At 54.3% G+C, this 19040-nt stretch overlaps 1 protein-coding gene across 6 annotated transcripts; it reads left to right on the top strand.

Moving 5' to 3' along the window:
- Positions 1 to 883: 883 nt before the first annotated feature.
- ZNF250 (zinc finger protein 250) lies at positions 884 to 18427 on the top strand. Of its 6 annotated transcripts, none has more exons than XM_060127970.1 (6): positions 884 to 950; positions 6591 to 6651; positions 6853 to 6979; positions 7086 to 7199; positions 8862 to 8924; positions 16631 to 18427. In XM_060127970.1, exons 2-6 carry the CDS (start codon positions 6610 to 6612, stop codon positions 17953 to 17955), a joined length of 1671 nt encoding a protein of 556 aa, XP_059983953.1. In that variant the 5' UTR covers positions 884 to 950; positions 6591 to 6609; the 3' UTR covers positions 17956 to 18427. The 6 variants fall into 6 exon arrangements, with proteins under 6 accessions (XP_059983953.1, XP_059983952.1, XP_059983949.1 ...); XM_060127969.1 differs by having other exon boundaries at positions 925 to 950; positions 6557 to 6651; XM_060127966.1 differs by lacking the exon at positions 884 to 950 and adding an exon at positions 2959 to 6384 and having other exon boundaries at positions 6557 to 6651.
- The last annotated feature ends 613 nt before the right edge of the window (positions 18428 to 19040 follow it).

Below are 19040 nucleotides of genomic sequence, written 5' to 3'. Positions count from 1 at the left end.
CCAATAGTAGAGCCAAATCGGACGACCTTGGTCCTGAGCTTCAGTCCTTTGGCAGAGGGGACTCTGCTCCACAGGGGTGTGCGTGCTAGACGAGTTCCCCGTGGGAAGCTGACCTCACTCTCCGCGGAGTGGGAACCCTGCCCCTGATGCCGGTGCCTGCTACCCAGATAATTACTGCCACATCCTCCCCGACTTCCAGCCTGAGGCCTCTCCCCAGACCACTTCTCCTGCCCCGCAGTCGGGGCACCGGCTCAGCCTGGCCAGTCCTCCCAGCCTGCCGAGCTCTTTCCCAGCCTCAGCCAACGTGCCACTTGGAAGGACACCAGCCCGTCCTTGGGGGGGCCAGCGGGTGCAGTAGGAAGCAGCGATGACCACCTCTTCCTTCCGCCCGCGCTAGTCCTCCACGTCGGCCACAGCGTCGTCCTCGGACGCTCCAGCCCCGGACCGCGCGCCGCCCCCGAAGTGCGCAAAAACCAGCGCAGGGGGATGGGGAGGCGGTCGCCGCCACACACGACGACCACCGCCAGCCCGTGCCAGTCCCCGCCTCGGCGGGGTGACACCGGCTGCAGCAGGGCGGGGCCCGGCCGGGACGGCAGGCGGCCAGCAGGCCTGCCAGGCCCAGCAGTAAGGGGCCCACGCCGGAAGTGCGGCCTTGGGAGGCCCGGACGCGGCGTGGCCTCTCTAGGCGCGGTGGAGCCCGCGTCTCTCGGTGGCTCCGGAGCGCGAGTCTCAGGCGTCAGTCAGGAGAAAGGCGCCGGGCAGGGAAGGCGGGGCCCGCGGCGGACTGGGAAGTGTCGCGCTCTAGGAGTGGTTGCCTGGGAGGCGTGGGCGGGGAGCCCTGGGAGGCGGGGCGCTCCGGGATTGGCGGGTGCGCAGACGGGGCGGGGTGTCCCCTTTGTCTGAGTGAGGTGCGGGCGGCCGCTTCTGCGCGTGAGGCTGCGACAGGGACGGTGAGTCGGGGCGCGGGCAGCACAGGGAACCTCTGCTCGCGCGGCGGGGGGCCGGGACCCTCCTCGCGGCCGGGCGCTTCCCACAAGCGCCCGCTGCCCTCTCCAGGCGCACTCCGAGCCCCGCCCCCCTCTCGCCTCCGCCGGGCCCCCCCTCCCCGCTCCCGCGAAAGGCGAGCCCTGCCCAGCGGGTGGTCCTCGACCCCGCGAGCTCCAGCCTCTCGCGGCGCCCGGGGGAGGGCCGGGGTCGCGGGACCGCTGTCCGCGGGGGTCGCTCTCAGCGTCCCGGCGGCCTTGGCGTCTCTCTGGGAAAAGTGCTTCCTCCCGAGTTCCCCTCCCGCCTCCATTTTCCATCGAGGCTCGTTTCCCGGTTACTTTGTAAAAGCCCTTTTTCGTGAGCGCGACCAGCCTTTCCCAGAGTCCGCGGGTGTCTGCCTGCTGGAAGCTTGCCGGGGCGCTTCAGCGGGAGACGGCGTGCCGCCTTTTCAGCCGAGCCCTCGGTGTGCGCTGCCCTTGGCGTTTCCTTTCTCATCAGCTCGGTTCTTTAACCTACGTGTCTTCTCAAATTGTCATTTGACTCCGGTTATGGTGTTTTGTTCCGTTTTGAGATGGAAGATTTCGAGTGTTTAATGGTCAGATACTTACCCTCGAGGCTTTTGGCTTTGTGCTGTGTTTTAAAGGGCTTTCCCTATTCCAAGATTAGTTTTAAAATAAATTCTTGTTTTTCTCTGGTACTTGTGAAATGTTGGCTCCATCTGGAATCATTTTGGTGTGGGGCAAGTTGGGAATCCAGCTTATTTCTGACACAACCTACTGAATAATTCATTTCTCCATTGATTAGGAAAATCACCTTTGTCACGTGTTAAATTCTCCCAAGTCTTGGGCCCATTTCTGGGATTCGTGGTGCTTTGATGTGCAAAGGTTTTGATTTTCATGCGGCAGATCTGTGGATCTCTGCCCCCCAGACTTTATTCAGGTTCTTTTTATGATGTAATTTAAAATTTTATCTCTTATTCATTCATTAGCCGAATGCTTTCAGTATACGATATGAAATGATCTCATTTTTTTCCTGTCTTTTGTTTTGTTTTTTGTTTTTTTGTCGTATTTTTTTAATCTCTGCTTTTGCTTAGCTTTCTGGGAGATAAGTTGAGCCTTGTGCAAAGATCTAAGTTTAGACCCCTTGTCCAAGTGCCGGTTACTGGACCACCTTCCCCGCGATCCGTTTGTTTATAGACGTGGCCCTGCTCTGCCCCTTCTAGTCCAGGCCCGCTTGGCTCTCGGCACCACGGCTTTGTGGATACAGTGGGCAGAATTAGCATCACGTTTCTAAGGTTTATTTTAACCTTGTTTCTTGTTGCCATCTGTGAGTAGAACCTTTTTCGCTGTGTATTTCCCGACTCCGTGTTGCTGGTGTGTAGGAAAGCTCTCCGCGTGGATGCATGTTTGTGATCGTTTACTTCCGAAGGTTGCAGGGTTGCGCTTTGGGCTTAACGGGTGGCTCAGAAGTGCCAGTTTGGAAGGTGATTCCACCCTGGAGGGTGGGGCTCCGTGGAGATAAAGAAGGAGGGGGCAGGCCTTCCAGCAGGAAAACCTGGGGGTGAGGACGGTGAGGATGAGGGGGGCGACTCTGGGACTGGGAGTGTGCCTGTCATGCCTGTCACTGTGGGCGGGGTCTTTGGAAGGAAGGCTCTTTTACATCAAGATCATCAGCAGTTGCAGCAAGAGCGATAAGTTACTAAAGCTTAGCTTACAAACAAAATAATAACAAACGTTAAGTCCTAAGCTCTTTGCGTCTCTGCAGTCCCGTTTTTACTTCCTGTCCCTTAGGCACCGCCCGAGCCAGACCTGCTCGGAGGTCTCACTGCAGTGTGGCCACTGCTGCAGGGAATGTGGGCCTGTTCTGGTTTGTTTGGGTTATTCCTTGGCGGGAGTTCCAAAAACGAAATTCCTGCATCTGAAGAACCACGGTGACCCGTGGGTGGGTGGGTGGGTGACTGTTGCGGGCACCCCCAGGGCGGGTGCTTTTTGTACTTGCCGCTGTGTTGGGGGCGGCGTTGCCTCCCTAGGCAGCTCCTCAGAGCCAGTTCTGACCCTTGGGGGTGGTGATTCCGGCTCTGGGGACCATCTAAACAGGACTTGTCCTGCCCACCTGTTCGCCCTTCCTGATGCCTGGAGCTCTGGGCATCGCGGCGGGGGTGGCCTGGTAAAAGCCAGGTTCGGTGCCCAGGTGGCTGTGTCCTCCCTGTGGTGTCTGTCAGCGGCCTGCAGTGCTTTTTGCACGTCTTTGCATCTGGCACAGACTGGTTCCAGGAGACCCAGACCTTATCTGCCACAGGGCAAAAAAAATGAAAAACTAGTTAGTAGCACTTTTTAAATTTGTTTTCTTTATTTTTTATCAGGATGTAAGTGTCTTATTCCATTTGTGCTGCTACAACAAAGCACCACACACAGGGCAGCCTATAAAAACAACAGACATTGATTTCTCACAGTGAGGAGGCCGGATGTCCGAGGTCAGGGGGCCAGCAGGGGCGGGTGAGGCCCTCTTCCTGGCTGCAGACTTCCTGTGTCCTCCCGTGGAGGAAGGGGCAAGGGAGCTCTGTGGGGTCTCTTATCAGGGGGACTCCACCTTCATGACCGAAGCACTCCCAAAGGCCCCACCTCATAACACCCTCACGTTGGGCATTAGGATTTCAACACAGACATATACATTTGGGGGACACGGACATTCAGACCAGAGCAACAAGCATACTTCAGGATACTTCACACTTTTTCCCTTCGGCAGTTTGCAGAGGTCATCCTAGGCAGAGGCCTTTTGCTTTTGTGCTTCTCTGGGACTCACCGCAGGTGGGAATCTTGTCGCCTTCTCCCTCTCCGCCCCCCTGTGCCTCAGGCCCGCTGGGTTTGAGTTAATCCCATCGGGTGACGTGAGGCTTAGTCAAGTGCTCTCACCTGAGAGGAGGTGTGTCATCTCTCTGTCTTACTGGTGTGGACAAGGGCTCACACCCCCTCGTGGCCCTGAGGTCATTGTTTGTGAAACAGGAGCATCGTGGACACACCCCACATCCCCTGCTTTTGCCGACCCGACCCGTCTGTCCACCGGGTGCAGTCTGAGTCTTGGTCTTAGCAGGTGCCGGACTGGTGTGTGGAAGGACTGTGGCTTTGGCAGCGGCACCATCCTGAAGCCTCTGCTTCTGAAGCCACACGACTCACGTGGGATTCGAGCTCAGGGGATGAGCCTCGAGCTCACTGTTTTAATTGAAACCACACACCTAGGCTCAGGACTTAATGAAGCTCAGGCTGTGTATGTCGGCGGTCCCTAACCTTTTTGGCACCAGGAGCCGGTTTCGTGGGAGACAGTTTTTCCACGGACAGGGTGGGGGGGGTGGTTCAGGCGGTAACGCCAGCGATGGGGAGAGGCAGGTGATGCTGTGCGACCCGGTCCGGTACCCGTCCGCGGCCTGGGGGTTGGGGACCCCTGCTCTATGTCTCAGCAGAAGGAATTCATAGTAAGAGGTAAAGTGATGGGTGAGAAGTGGAATTATTTAGAGAAGTACGCATTCCTCAGAATGTGGTCCGTCTCAAAAGGCGAGAGCGGCCCTGGAATACGGGGTGGTTACTTTTTATGGGCCGGCTAGTTTCATAGGCTAACTAGTAGGAGGGTTGTTTCAGCTTGTTCAGGGGAAGGGCAGGGGCCTCGGAACTGTGGGGCCCGTGGGTGTGTCATTTAGCTGATGTACTACAGTGAGCATATAATGAGGCTCTGGGGGGCGAGTCTTCCACCATCTTGGGCGTGGTTGGTTCTAACCAGTTTTTGTCATATCTGACATCTGTGTGTTCTTTAAGGATTGTGCTCTGCCCCCTCCCCTCCTGGTCTCACGTCCCTCCCAGGAGGGTGTGCACTGCCTACGGATGTATCTGCTGCATCTAAATATACCAGGTGACTTTCCCGCCTGAGAAAGAGCCTATCAGAAACTCCGCTTCCCCATTGCTGCCGGCAGCAGATGTTCGCCTTGCACTTGTTGCTGTTCTGAAGCGGGGAGTGTGGTCTCATTGCTCCTGTAATTTCATACACTTATTCAGCAAACATTGAGCCACTGGCTGCTCTGCTGGGGCAGGAAGGGGGGTGTGAGAGCGACAAGGCAGAGGACCTCGGTGAGAGGAGGGGCCTCGGCGACAGGGTGACATGGCCAAGCACCAGCCGAGGGGCAGGAGCCACCCAGCCAAGGGGCGGCCCGGGCAGGGTTGAGCACCCCAGGAACGGTGTAGGGGCGGGCTGGGGGTGGCCTTGGAGCCGAGAACAGTCACTGTGTTCCCATGGGGGGGGCAGGACAGGACGGTGCTGCCGCGGCCCAGGTTCTGGATCTGTGCGGCGGGAAGCAGCTCAGGTCACAGGCACGGGCTCGGGCAGGAGCTGGCCTGGCCCAAGGCCTCGTGGCCGGCCACCAGCACCCACTGGGGAGGCTGTGAATGGGGCGCCTGTGGCCGGGTATGGTCAGCCCGTAGTGCAAATGACTGTCCACCTCTGCTGGGTTCCCAGAGGACCAGAGCTGTGCCGTTAACAAAGGTCGGTCTCCGTTTTCGGGTGAATTCTGGGGTACTTTTATTCACTCCTTGCATTCTAATCGAAGGCTCCGGTTGAAATTCTAATTAGAGTCGTGTTGCCTTTACACGCACAGACACGCACGCACACACGTTTTGGGGGAGTGGGCATTTCTGGTGGACGGAGGGGTGGGCGGTGCGGGCCAGCCTCTCTCCGCCAAGGCTTCTGCTCCCCAGAGGCAGCCACGGTCAGGAGTTCAGTGTGTATTTTCCTGAAAGTTGTGGTAAACGTACTCATCCACTGGACGTTTCACAAAGAAAGTGAGGTGGGGGCTCCCTGACATGCTCCCCCAGAGGCCCACAGTGTGAGGTGAGGCGTCCTGCTTGGTGAGCTGCCTGCCTGAGGGGGCTGACCTCATTCTTGCGTCGTTTTTCCCCGAGCAATCTGCCTGCTGGGCTTCTGTGTCCCTGTTGCGGACCCGCCTCGGCCTCCAGGTGATGTCAGCCCCATCACCCTGCCAGGGGAGCTCTTGGTCCCCACTTCTGTGTGGCAGTTGGGGGGTGACAGATAGCTTACTTGGCCTGGCATTTCCCCAGAACCTGCCCACCGTCGGGCCTCCCTGTCAGGTGCTCAAACCAAATCCCTGGGTCACTCTGGACTCCCACCAGAACCCAACCCCCACTGGAGCCGCCACCGGGGCAGGACCAGGCGTGGCCAGGGCATCGGTGGGCCACAGGAGGGCCTGGCATGGGGCCCCCACAGGAGTGCGGCCCTGGCAGGACTGTGCACGCCCAGCCTCTCTGGAGGCAGCCAGGCCCGGTGCCTCCCTGGATGACAGCTTGGCTCCTGTGAGGACGCGCTCACCCGGGCCTGTGCGTGCACTGCAGGCCGTGCCAGGTGAGCTGGGCAGACGGCCCACTGCCCTAGGGGTGCACGGCGTCCCCAGGTGTCTCAGGTGGGACCTTCCTGGGCCCGAGAGCTCGGGGTCCATCTGTGCAGCTCTGGGACTGGAGTCAGAGTTCACGGGGGGCCCAGCTGGGCCCGTCATGTGCTCCCTGCTCTTCCTCAGTCCCACAGGCTCCTCCGATTTCCATCTTCCTCAGATACCCCAGGGATCAGGTGATGGCAGCGGCCAGGCTCCTGCCGCCACCGGCGGTGCCCCAGGTGAGTTACCCCGAGGCCCGCGCAGCGCCACGCCGGGGGCTCCTGGTGGCAGCCTAAGCATCACTGCATCCTGGATGCTGCAGCCCCTTCCTGTCACTGCCCCGCATCCCTGAGCCTGTCCCCACACCCCCATGCTGCTTGCACCCACCTCATCTCGGATGGAGACACTCAGTCGACCTGCAGCAGCCCCTGTCATTCCAGGCCAAGGTGACCTTCGAGGACGTGGCCGTGCTCCTCTCCCAGGAGGAGTGGGACCGCCTGGGCCCTGCTCAGCGGGGCCTCTACCGACATGTGATGATGGAAACCTACGGGAACGTGGTCTCCGTGGGTAAGGCCCCTCTGCAGACCTCGTCTGTCTGTGTGCTCTGCCCAGGGCGGGGTTAGGGTGCTCACAGATGCTGTGTAGACAAAAGGCCTTCCCTCCCCATGAGCAGGAATTCCAGGAACCAAGCCCGAGGTGATCTCGCAGCTGGAGCGAGGAGAGGAGCCGTGGGTCCTGGACAAACAGGGAAATGAGGGGCGCCGGGGCCTGGGCACTGGCCGCTCAGGTGAGTGGGGAGCCGCCTTCCTGCACCAAGGGCTGAGCACCTGCGAGTGCTGATGGGAGGTGGCCGGAGTGGCTTCCTCCTGGGGTCTGATTTGGCAGAGGGACCCTGCGGGCAGGTGGGGCCAGGCAGGGAGTGAGCACAGAGGCGAGTGCAGCCTGGTGGTGGGTTGGGCCCAGGCAGAGCAGGGAGAGCACCCATGGTGACCGGGCGCCTGCCGGTCCCCGTTCTGATGGGACATCCAGAGTTTGAGGGATACCTGGTTGGTTGAGGGAAGAAGGAAGCACCCTCAGTGTAGAAGGGAAGTTTCTTAACCTGGTAGGTAGTGGGGCCGGGGCTATTTGAGATGGGGAGCCTACCATCCACGGCCACGTGGCGCCGTCCGGCCGTCCCACCCAGAATAAGGCAGGACAGACGGAACACAGCAACAAGGTTGAAGCTACAGAACTGGAAAGAAGTCGTTGAAAATCATATGATTTTCTCTTGTAAGATTGACTAGAATTCACAAGAGAGTTTGCTAGGTACAGAATCAGTTTTATTTCTATTTATCAACACCAAAGGTATGATTTTTTTTTCTAGTTTTATTGAGATATAATTGACATGACATTACAAGTTTAAGGTGTAGAGCATAATGATTTGACTTAAATATATTGTGAAATAATAACCACCATGAGTTTAGGTAACATCCACCATCTCATATAGGTACAACAGCAAAAGAGAAAAAAACTTTTTTAAAAATGTGATTTTCTTAAAGATAACATTTACAGCAGCATCAGAGAGGTGATGTGTCCAGTAGTTAATCTAACAGACGAAGTACCAGACTTTATGGAGGAAAGTGTAGAAGGGAGGGTGCTGGCAGATGCGTCCAGTCCTGAGGGCAGTGGCCAGCAGTTGCTTTAGGGCGGGGTGGGGGTGGGCGACATCCAGTAAAGGACAAGGATAGGAGTCTCAGGGAACCTCAGCCAGCCTGCCCTGCAGGACGTGGCCCCTCTGGCTGTGAGGACAGCACGGCACCAATCCCATGGCTGCTCCACTCCAGGTCTCTAGGTACTGTGTGGAGGGACACCAGGTGTTACAGACAGCCCGCCTCTTACTGACCCGCAGAATCAGGTGTCCTCAGAGGAGCAGTGACTTCACTGGACCCGGAGGAATGTGATTTTCCAGGGAATGTAGAAAAGGCACAGCATCATGTTGAGCAAATCTTTGACTGCAGCTGCAGGGGGCAAGAAAACAGCTGCCCCAACCAGACCTGGGTCCCTGGTGGACCAGCTGTGCTTTCACCTGATGGAGGTCTTAAGACGAGTGCCCTTCAGATCTGATGCCAAAGAGACCGCCGTTCTCCAAGAGCATGGTGGGTTGGAGAGAGAAGCTTTCGCACAGAAGCACCTGCTCACTCTGCCCCCCACCCGCAGGCCCCAGAGGACGGGGTCTGAGAGATGAGGGGTGTGCACAGAGCAGGAGCTGCCTGCTGCAGCCCGGGCCGCCACCATGTGCCTCAGCCTCGCCCGGCGGCTCCTCAAAGGGAGAAGCGTGTGCGCCTGCCTGGCCCTGCTGTCTTAACCCAATGAATTGCACTTTCGTCTTGTAACAGCAAATGAGAGGATTTTCCACTCTTGGGAGAGGCATTGGTTTTGTTGTCCCTTCAACTCTCTGTTCCTTTTGCAGACAACTTCACGTATGACCACATGACAGCTTGTGTGCAACAAGACAGCACGTCCTGTCCCTGGGGTGAGTGTGTGTCTCATCTTCTTTTCGATCCAGTACAAAATCCCTGACGTGTCTGGCTCGTGGTTCACAAGAACACGAGGAGGTTCCCAGGCTGCTGTGATGCAGCGTGTGTGTTCTCATTACACAGCACACACAGTCTCTACAGAATGCCGGTGGGGGGGTTAAATTAAAAAATTGGTTTCGGTGGACTTGCTTTTTCCCCCTTATTTGTCTTGTTGTTGCTGTACACTTGAAACAACGATGAAGCTGCCATCCTGAGAGTGTGGGGCAAGAGGCAGCCCATCCCCGCATTCACGGCAGCCTGGGTCTGTTGTGCACTGTGTTTGTGCCATGGATGATGGAGGGAGTTACCTCCTGAAATGTTCAATTATTCTTCACCATTAAAGTCGTCTTTCTTGTCTTGTTACTCTGGCATCAGGCCAGAAGCCACCCATTCAGGAAGCTTCAAACATTAGAAATGATACTTTTCCATGCAAATGAGTAATTATTTCTTTGACCTACCAGCTTTACTCTGTGATGATGAGGCTCATAAGTGAAAAAAAAAGAACTAAAACTTGTTTTCCGCTTAAAAAAAAACATAGTATAAGTTTTTAAGAACATGTAAAAATCTTATTAAACAGATGACAGTGAATTCAGATATTTAAATGAAGAACCTATCGAATACCGTTACCATTTATGAGTACAGTGCACACTTAATAAATAAATTGCTCTGAAGAGAATAAAATATGAAGAAACACCCAATAAGAAAAATGGGCACAAAACTTGAACAGGTTCTAATAGAACAGAACCAACGGAGAGGCCAGATGGGAGGGTGGCAGCCGCCTGCAAGCCAACAGAAGAGGCCTCAGAATGAAATCTACCTTGCTGGCACCTTGATCTTGGGCTTCCCAGCCTCCTGTTGTTTGAGCCCCCCAGTCTATGATATTTTGTGAGGACACCAAGCCAACTAAGATAGCCCCAGGATCCCTGCCCTCTGATCCCTGCTATACATGCCCTGCATAATCCGCAGGACTGTGGTTATGTGTTTTATGATTAGGTTATGTGAAATGGCACTGTTGCCTTTAAGGAACAGAGAATGCTCTAAAGCTGGGTCTGGAGGTCAGAGACAAGTCAAATTCAAAGCAGGAGGAGGGAATTCCCTGGCAGTCCAGTGGTTAGGACTCAGCACTTTCACTGCCTTGGCCCAGGTTCAGTCCCTGGTCAGGGAACTAAGATCCCACAAGCTGCTCTGTGTGGCCAAAAATAAATTTATTAATTAAAAAAAATTTTTTTAAAGCAGATGGATTTGATGCATCATTGCTGCCTTAAAGATGCAGGTAGGAGCAGAGAGTGACCCCCAGGCAGCATCCAGCAGGGAAATGGTCGCCTCGGCCCTGCAGCTCCAAGGAGCTAAATGCTGCCAACAATAAAAAAGAGCTGAGCCTTCACACAGGATTTCAGACTGGCTGACACTTTAGCTCAGCCTTGTGATACCCTGAGCAGAGAACCCATCCCCGCCATACAGAATCGTGGCCTACAGAACTGTAAGCTAATAAATACAGTTCCCAGTGCTCACACAAGGCTGGGAACACTGTCTCTTCCCACCAGCAAGAGTGGAAAACCTTGTAACTCACAAGGCATCATCAGGTAGAGTACTGAGTAGGGTCTTGCCTCACTAATTGGGGGGAAATAACCTTAAACACCGCCCTGGTCAGACTGAACAGAGTTGAAAGGCAAGAACCATACAGTTTCCAAGTAACTTAGCCACATATTAGAACAAAGCTCAATAATGTTTATAAAAATTCAGAAGTATCCAGCACCAAGCAAGGGGAAATCCATGATGTCCAGCATCTAACCAGAGATAACAAGAAGCAAGAAAATACAGCCATGATTAGAAGAAGAACCAGTCAAGTGAAACTGACCAGAAATGACAGGGATGATAGAATTGGGAGACAAGGATATTAAAACAGAATAAATTCCATATGTTCAGGGAGCTACAGGAAATAGTGTATTAGGTAGAGGCATGGAAGATTATTTTTTTTAAACCCAAATCTAATTTCTAAAGATGAAAACAACGATGAGATGAAAAATTCACTGAGTAAAATTAGTGGCAGATTAAACATTGCAGAAGAAAGGATTAGTGAACTTGAAAACAAAGGCATGGAAACTTTTGAAAAGGAAACAGGACAAAGGCTAAAAAAGATTGAAGAATATCGGTGAGCTGTGGGAGAACCTGAAATAGCCTGATATATATCATTGATGGGAACAAAGCAGGAAAAATATTTGAAGAAGTGACAGTTGAAGTTTTTCCAAATTTGATGAAAATTATAAACTCAGAAATCTAAGAAGCTCAAGGGACCCTATGCATAATAAACATGAATAAAATTACACTAAACCACATCATGATTAAATGTTGACAACTGGTGACAGAGAACATTTTAAAGGCAGCCAGAGAAAAAGACACATCGCATAGAGAGAAGCAGGGGCCAAAGGCAGACTGACTGACAGACTGTACTTCCTTCCTCCCTCCCTCCCTCCCTCCCTCCCTCCCTCCCTCCCTCCCTCCCTCCCTCCCTTCCCTCCCTTCCCTCCCTTCCCTCCCTTCCCTTTCTTTCAATATTTATTTATTTATTTGCACCAGGTCTTAGTTGTGGCTTGCCAGCTCCTTGGTTGCAGCTTGCCAGCTCCTTAGTTGCAGCACATGGGCTCCTTAGTTGTGGCATGCGTGTGGGATCTAGTTCCCTGATCAGGGATTGAACCCAGGCCCCCTGCATTGGGAGCGTGGAGTCTTACCAACTGTGCAGGCGGCCACTTTCTTGCTGTGTGTTCACTTGACTCTCTGTGCCTGAGGAGACATAAGGACACTGTTCTCATCACTGTGGCCTGCCCTGATGACCTCAACTAGCCCTAAGCACTTCCCAAAGGCCCCACCTCCAAATACCATCACACTGGGGGTTAGGGCTTCAGAATACGAATTTGGGAGGACACAAATTTTCAGTCCTTAACAACTTCCCTGTTCCTTCTTCCCCAATTTTATGATACTGTCCTAAGTTTTATATATGTTGTAAAACCACAATACGTAACTACTGTTTTTGCTTTAGACAGTTGCCTTTTAGAGTGACTTAGCAAACTGTTTCATAGTCTTTTATATTTACCTTCATTTTAACCATTTCCAAAAACCGTCATTTCTTTGTGCGATTCCAAGTTTCTGTCAGGTATATTTTTTCCCCATGAAGAACTTCCTTTAACATTAATGTGGATTTCATGGTTGGAAACTCTGTCCATTGGTTTCTTTCTTTTCAAAAAATTATCTTTTTTTTTTGAAAGGTATTTTTTGCTGGGCACAGAGTTGTAAATTCACAAGTGTTTTCCTCTCAGCACTCGAAGGATGTCCGTGCATTGTCTTCTGACGTGAAGGTTTCTGATGACGAGTCTGCTGTATTTCTTACTTTCGTTCCTCTGTGTTCTCTGGGTTTTTTTCCCTGTAGCTGCGTCTAAGATTTTTCTCCTTCTCTTTGGTTTTTAGGAGTTTGAATAGGAAACATGTTTATGTTTCTTTGATCTTGGATCTGTGTTTTGATATCATCCGTTATTGTTGGAAAAATCCCAGCCATTATCTTTTCAGATGTTTTACTTCCTTGTCCTCTGTCTTCTCCTGGGATTCTAACAACGTGCAAGTTGGGCTGTTCAGTATTGACCCACAGCTCTGTTTAGTGTTGTTTTTATTGTTTACTGTTCATTTTTCTCTTTGTGTTTCAGTTTGAATAATTTCTGTTGACCTATTTATAAGCTCCCTGGTCGTTTCCTCAGCTGAGTTGAGTCTAATGAGGAGCACATCAAAGGCATCCTTTACCTCTGTCGCTGTGTCTTTGTGTCTGATCATGCAGGTCGTTCCAACACACGGGTCACCTCTGAGCCTGGCGTATTGCCGCTTGGTGTCTTGATTGTGTGTGTGTGTGTGCACGCATGTGCGTGCACTCACACAACCTTTTCTTTTTTGGTATCTCTTACTTTTTTATTGAATGTCAGCCATCACTCATGGGACAGCGAAAGAGGCAAACTGTCTGTCTGGAAGCACAGCCTCTCCTGCTCAACTTAGTGTGAAAGGCAGAGTCAGTTCAGTCAGGAGCTGGGCTGGGTTCTTTTGCGCCCATAGTTGCCTTCAGGGCGCCACCAGATGCAGATTCCACAGGCACTTCCTCATGCAGGGCGGGGGGCGCTCAGTCTCCCGTGTGTCTCTGTACCTCAGAGGCTTCCTCCACCCGCAGTAGCCTGCTGTGGCTTGTTGCTCAGCACTTGTTAGACTTGGGGAAGCAGGGATGGAGCCACCCCTGCTGTCCTGGTCGGTCCTTGGGCTCAGCCCTCCCCCAGCTGAAGGAGGTTCTAACTGTCTGGGCCCAGGGTCGTTTCCTGCCCCTTGCCCACCCCCACCCCCCAAGCACAGGGTAGTCTTCCCTTCCCCCAGCCCTGATTTTCATCTGTCCCCAGAGTGTCAAGTTTGCTTACCCTCCCCCAGTGACTCACAACTTTCGTTCTGTAGAGAAGGCTCCCCCCTCTTTCAGACCTGAACCCCCAAGGGAGGCTCCCTGTGCTACTACCCCCAGGGGCTGTCCATGGAGCTGCGCCCTCGTGTCCATGCTCCCAGGGGCTCTTTGTCAATCTGTTGAAGTTTTAGCTGGAGTCTCCGAGCCTCTTGTGTGGTGGCCCTGCCTTCCATCTTCCTCTCACCCTCCCTTCAGCCGTGGGCCACCCCACACACCTGTCTCCAAGCACCTGTCTTTCCCTAGATTTCAGCTCAGTTGGTTATTATTGTGACATTAGTTCTGTGATGGATTCAGAAAAGTTAAGATTTTGTAGATTGTCTGGCTTTTTCTTGCTGTCGGGGTGGAAGAGATGCTCTTTCCAGGTTTCTAGCCCCTGGGGGAAAGCCGTTAACAAAATGATATAATAATACGTGTTGTCTTAAATAATATAATAATGACATTAATGGTAGAAGAACATGGGAATCACAGCTGGATTGGTCAGTGCAGTCACGAGACTTTGCCAGATTGAGGTTGTGTTCTTCTGAGGGTCCCGGGGAGGGGCCCCCACTGTCTCTGATGAAGAGGCAGTGCTTGGAAGCAGAGGGCGGTGACTGTTTGGCAACAGGAACAAGGGCTTGGACACTGGGGTTGGAAGAGGAAGAGAAGAACAGAAGAGGGGCTTCCCTGGCGGTCCAGTGGTTAAGACTCCGCGCTTCCAATGCGGGGGGTGCAGGTTTGATCCCTGGCCAGGGAACTAAGATCCCACGTGGCACATGGTGCGGCCAGAAAACAAGGGAATCAGAAGAGAGGCGTGGGTCCTGAAGGCCCCCGGCTGCAGGGGGAGGAGCCAGGCTCCCTTCTGGACTTTGGATGTGGATGTGCTGGTGGCCCCTCCAGATGAAGCGGCCTGGCTGCAGGCAGACACCCACCTGAGCCCTGGAGAGCAGTGTGGGTGGGGAAGCCAGGATGTCCCCGTGTCGGGGGCAGCTGAAGCTCGGGGTGGGGCCCCAGCCTCTACACCACTGTGGGGGCCCCTCGCCCTCAGTGTGACTTCTTTAAGGAGCTTTGGGTAAGTCTCCCCAGCCCTGGTCCTGCCTCTTCCGAGATGACCCTCTGCTGAGGGTTTGCTGCAGTCGGGCTGCCACCATCCTTTTTTTTTTTTTTTAATGTTTTTTGGGGTTTTTTAAAATAAATTTATTTTATTATTTTGTGTGTATGTGTGTGGTATGCGGGCCTCTCACTGTTGTGGCCTCTCCCGTTGCAGAGCACAGGCTCCAGATAGATGCACAGGCTCAGCGGCCATGGCTCATGGGCCCAGCCGCTCCGCAGCATGTGGGATCTTCCCGGACCGGGGCACGAACCCGTGTCCCCTGCATCGGCAGGCGGACTCCCAACCACTGCGCCACCAGGGAAGCCCATTTATGTTTACTTTTGACTGCGTTGGGTCTTCGTTGCTGCCCACGGGCTTTCTCTAGTTGCGGCAAGCCGGGGCTACTCTCCACTGCGGTGTGCAGGCTTCTCGTTGCAGTGGCTTCTCTTGTTGTGGAGCACAGGCTCTAGGCACGCAGGCTTCAGTAGTTGTGGTGCACGGGCTTAGTTGCTCCGCGGCATGTGGGATCTTCCCGGACCAGGGCTGGAACCCGTGTCCCCGGCATTGGCAGGCGGATTCTCAACCACTGTGCCACCAGGGAAGCCCCTGCCTCCATCCTTTTGCAAGAAGTATTAGCGTTTGGTATGTCTAAGTCCCTCCAAGGTAACCATTTCCTGGATGTCACAAGACATCACAGGTCAAATCAAGCACATGTTGACCCCGTTGGCACAAATCTCTTTCCAAACACTTCAGTCAAAGACTACCTTAGAAGCTCCCTTGCTTGGTGGAGGGACTGCTTGGGTTCCGAGCCCATTATTTTCCAAGGGTCCTGGTTGGGGTTTGAGGGAGCCCTGTCTTCTCAAACCAAGTTCTGAGTGAATTAAAAAGTAAAACTTATATCTCAATAATGCTGTTACCACCAAAAAAGAAAAGAAAAGAAAAGCTGATGGGACTTGAAAATATTCTTACTACAGAAAAAGCAGTTTGGTGACAACATGCCTGGTTGCCATTCAGTATGCTTCCTAATCAGAAACTCCAGAAAGACCTTTAACCACCAGATTCAGGCAGGGAGGGGCTTCTGGGTCTTCACTGTGAAGCAGAATGCAGGTCCCCTGAGCTGAGAAGTCCCAGAGGAGGGGAGGGAGAGGCAGGCACCACGGGCACGCACATTGGTGCCATTCTAGCTCGTGATCTCCTGGTGTTTCTGGGATAGCATTTGTCAGTCTGCTTTCCCCAAGGGCTGCCAGCCCTGGCACCTGTCACAGGCCCCAGGAGTGTCCTGTGTGGCAAGGGAGTGAGAGTTCCCTCCGAGTTCCTTCCTCGGCCCCCGGGGCTTCTCACGCTGGCATGTCCCTCAGCGACCGCCGTTTTTAACACTGTCCCCAGCGAGGCCTTTGGGAAGCTAGAGGCAGCAGCACAGTGGGTGCTGAGATGGCCACTGGGAGGATCGTGGGAGAACTGGCTCCGTCCTGTCCCCCATCTCGTGCCGTCACAGCCCTGCCTCGGGCCAGCTCCACCTGCTGAGTGTCCTTGATGGACATTGCTCTGAGCAGGCCGTCCTCCAGGACAGTCCTGTCTCCTGGTGATGTCAGTTCAGCGGCTCTGTCTCCGAGATTTAAAAAAATGTCCTTGGCACCCCCTGCTCCGCCCACTCAGCCTACAGAGCCCCTGACCTGACTGTAGAAACGTCCCCTGGCGTTCTCTGCCACCCTCACTGGCACCTGAAAGCCCTGTCTTGTCCCCCAGGAAGCAGTCTTCTGGACACGCACGCAGTGCTCACGCATCTCCCTAGCAGCCCCCTTCCCACCCACCACGGTCCTAGGTGTGGTCCTGCCTCGATTCCACCTCCAATGGCCTCTGGACACTCCAGGGAGGGCGGGGCTGGGGTGGCAGTGGGCTCTGACCTCGTGTGCCCCTCACAGGGGCCCTCGGACTGGAGCCGGCCTTCTCTCCAGCCACACGGCTGGCCTGGGCACCTTTTGTGCCACCTGCTGGTGGCTGCTCAGCCACGGGCATTCAGGGGCCTCCCTGCTCCAGTGAAGCGCCTTCAGGGCGGCAATTGCTCTGCAGTTTCAAGTGCGTTTAACACACTCACTTTGGTTCTGTTTTTTCAGGATGTGAAAACACGGAGCGGGACCAGAGCAGAGCCTTGAGTCTGAGGCCGCTCACTTCACAGGAAGCACCAACGGCTCTGAGGAGAACGCCAGCCGAGTGGAGTGACCAGGGAAGCTGCGAGCCTGAGGAGAGCTTCTGTCTGAGTCCCAGCCACGCCGGCCCCCCTGAAGGCCGGGCCTTGAGTCAGGGCATGCCTGTCGCTCAGCGACCAGCCGTTCCTGGCGGGGAGAGACCCTACCGGTGCGTGGAGTGCGGGAAGTGCTTTGGGCGGAGCTCCCACCTCCTCCAGCACCAGAGAACCCACACCGGGGAGAGGCCCTACGTGTGTGGCGTGTGCGGCAAGGCCTTCAGCCAGAGCTCGGTCCTCAGCAAGCACAGGAGGATCCACACGGGCGAGAAGCCCTACGCGTGTCACGAGTGTGGAAAGGCCTTTCGAGTGAGCTCAGATCTGGCTCAGCATCACAAGATCCACACGGGGGAGAAGCCACATGAGTGTCTCGAGTGTCGCAAGGCCTTCACACAGCTCTCCCACCTGCTCCAGCACCAGCGCATCCACACCGGGGAGAGGCCCTACGTGTGCGGCGTGTGCGGGAAGGCCTTCAACCACAGCACTGTGCTGCGCAGCCACCGGCGGGTGCACACCGGGGAGAAGCCGCACGCATGCGCGGAGTGTGGCCGCGCCTTCAGCGTGAAGAGGACGCTGCTCCAGCACCAGCGGGTCCACACCGGGGAGAAGCCCTACGCCTGCGGCGAGTGTGGCCGCGCCTTCAGCGACCGCTCCGTCCTCATCCAGCACCACAGCGTGCACACAGGCGAGAAGCCCTATGAGTGCAGCGAGTGCGGCAAGGCCTTCCGGCACCGCTCCACCCTCCTGAACCACGAACGTATCCACACCGAGGAGAAGCCCTATGGCTGCTACGCATGCGGCAAGGCCTTCGTGCAGCACTCCCACCTGACCCAGCACCAGCGGGTCCACACCGGCGAAAAGCCCTACGTGTGCAGCGAGTGTGGCCACGCCTTCAGTGCCCGCAGGTCCCTGGTCCAGCACCAGCGGGTCCACACGGGTGAGAGGCCATTCCGCTGTGCACAGTGCGACAAGGCCTTCAGCCTGAAGGCCACGCTGATCGTGCACCTGAGGACCCACACAGGCGAGAGGCCCTATGAGTGTAGCCGCTGCGGCAAGGCCTTCAGCCAGTACTCGGTGCTCGTGCAGCACCAACGCATCCACACAGGCGAGAGGCCCTATGAATGTGGGGAGTGCGGCCGCGCCTTTAACCAGCACGGCCACCTGATCCAGCACCAGAAGGTACACAGGAAGCTGTGACCTTGGCCGCACGCGAACCTGCACTTGGGAACCTGGGCACCCGGCCCCAGGAAGCCTCCAGTCCAAGGGAGGTGCCCGTCAGCGTCACCAAGTATCACTGAGAAGGGAAGCACTGACATGTCTCTGGAAGAACTTCAGAGGATGCCTCATTTTTTTCTCTCAACTTCTTGAGGTTACACTGCAGAGTAATTACACAATTGTAGAGAATTTTGGTGAAGACAGTTACAATTCATTATTTAACATTAGTTTATTAGAAGTGAGGAAGTAAAGGAAGTTACTGTCACAGTAAAACTTCCTCACACTCCAAATAGAGGGTTTTTCCTTAGAACATTATATGCCTTTTTCCTAAACTCAACAACTGTTCTGAGTATTGCACTTAAAATTAGAATGTTGGACGATATTTTCAGTATTCTGTTAAGCACTACAATACTGTGTGGATAAAATGACATAAAAAAGATTGTCACTAAGTGTCGTAATGTATTATGGCTGAAAATCCTGTGTGTGTGGAACCACTTGTTTTGTATGAAAACCGGGTGGCAGGGGGGTGGGGGGGCGGGACTCTAAAGATTAATTAGTGAGAAATTATGTAAATTTAGAAAACCCTTCATCTACTCCTTTAACTTTTCAAGATCGGAAGGGAGGTCCTAACTTACTTATTAGTGAAGACTCAACTCAAAAATGGATCTTTTCCTCAAAACCTGTGCACAGAAATCATAGGATGTCTTGGGCTTCTGGGCCCATGTAGGCTTAGGAGGCCTCTTCACACTCAGAGCCCAGACCTTACAGCTGCTACACCACGTGGGTGCCTCTTTATACACTATGGTGTTTCCCAAAAATAGTGTTACTAAAAAGACAGTTCTTCGGCACATACTTTTTTTTTTTTTTTTTTTTGCGGTATGCGGGCCTCTCACTGCTGCGGCCTCTCCTGCTGCGGAGCACAGGCTCCGGATGCACAGGCTCAGTGGCCATGGCTCACGGGCCCAGCCGCTCTGCGGCATGTGGGATCCTCCCGGACCGGGGCACGAACCCGTGTCCCCTGCATCGGCAGGCGGACTCTCAACCACTGCGCCACCAGGGAAGCCCCT

The sequence above is a fragment of the Lagenorhynchus albirostris genome, chromosome 17 (assembly GCF_949774975.1).
Source record: "Lagenorhynchus albirostris chromosome 17, mLagAlb1.1, whole genome shotgun sequence".
Taxonomy (NCBI): Eukaryota; Metazoa; Chordata; class Mammalia; order Artiodactyla; family Delphinidae; genus Lagenorhynchus; species Lagenorhynchus albirostris.
This window is presented reverse-complemented; position numbering and strand designations above follow the sequence as displayed.

Excerpts from the sequence above, each read along its gene's own strand:
- ZNF250 (XM_060127966.1), top strand. The coding sequence starts at position 5,985 with ATGTCAGCCCCATCACCCTGCCAGGGGAGCTCTTGGTCCCCACTTCTG. Across the intron at positions 6,652-6,852 it reads CGCCACCGGCGGTGCCCCAG|GCCAAGGTGACCTTCGAGGA; the intron begins GTGAGTTACCCC and ends CTGTCATTCCAG. Across the intron at positions 8,925-16,630 it reads CAGCACGTCCTGTCCCTGGG|GATGTGAAAACACGGAGCGG; the intron begins GTGAGTGTGTGT and ends CTGTTTTTTCAG.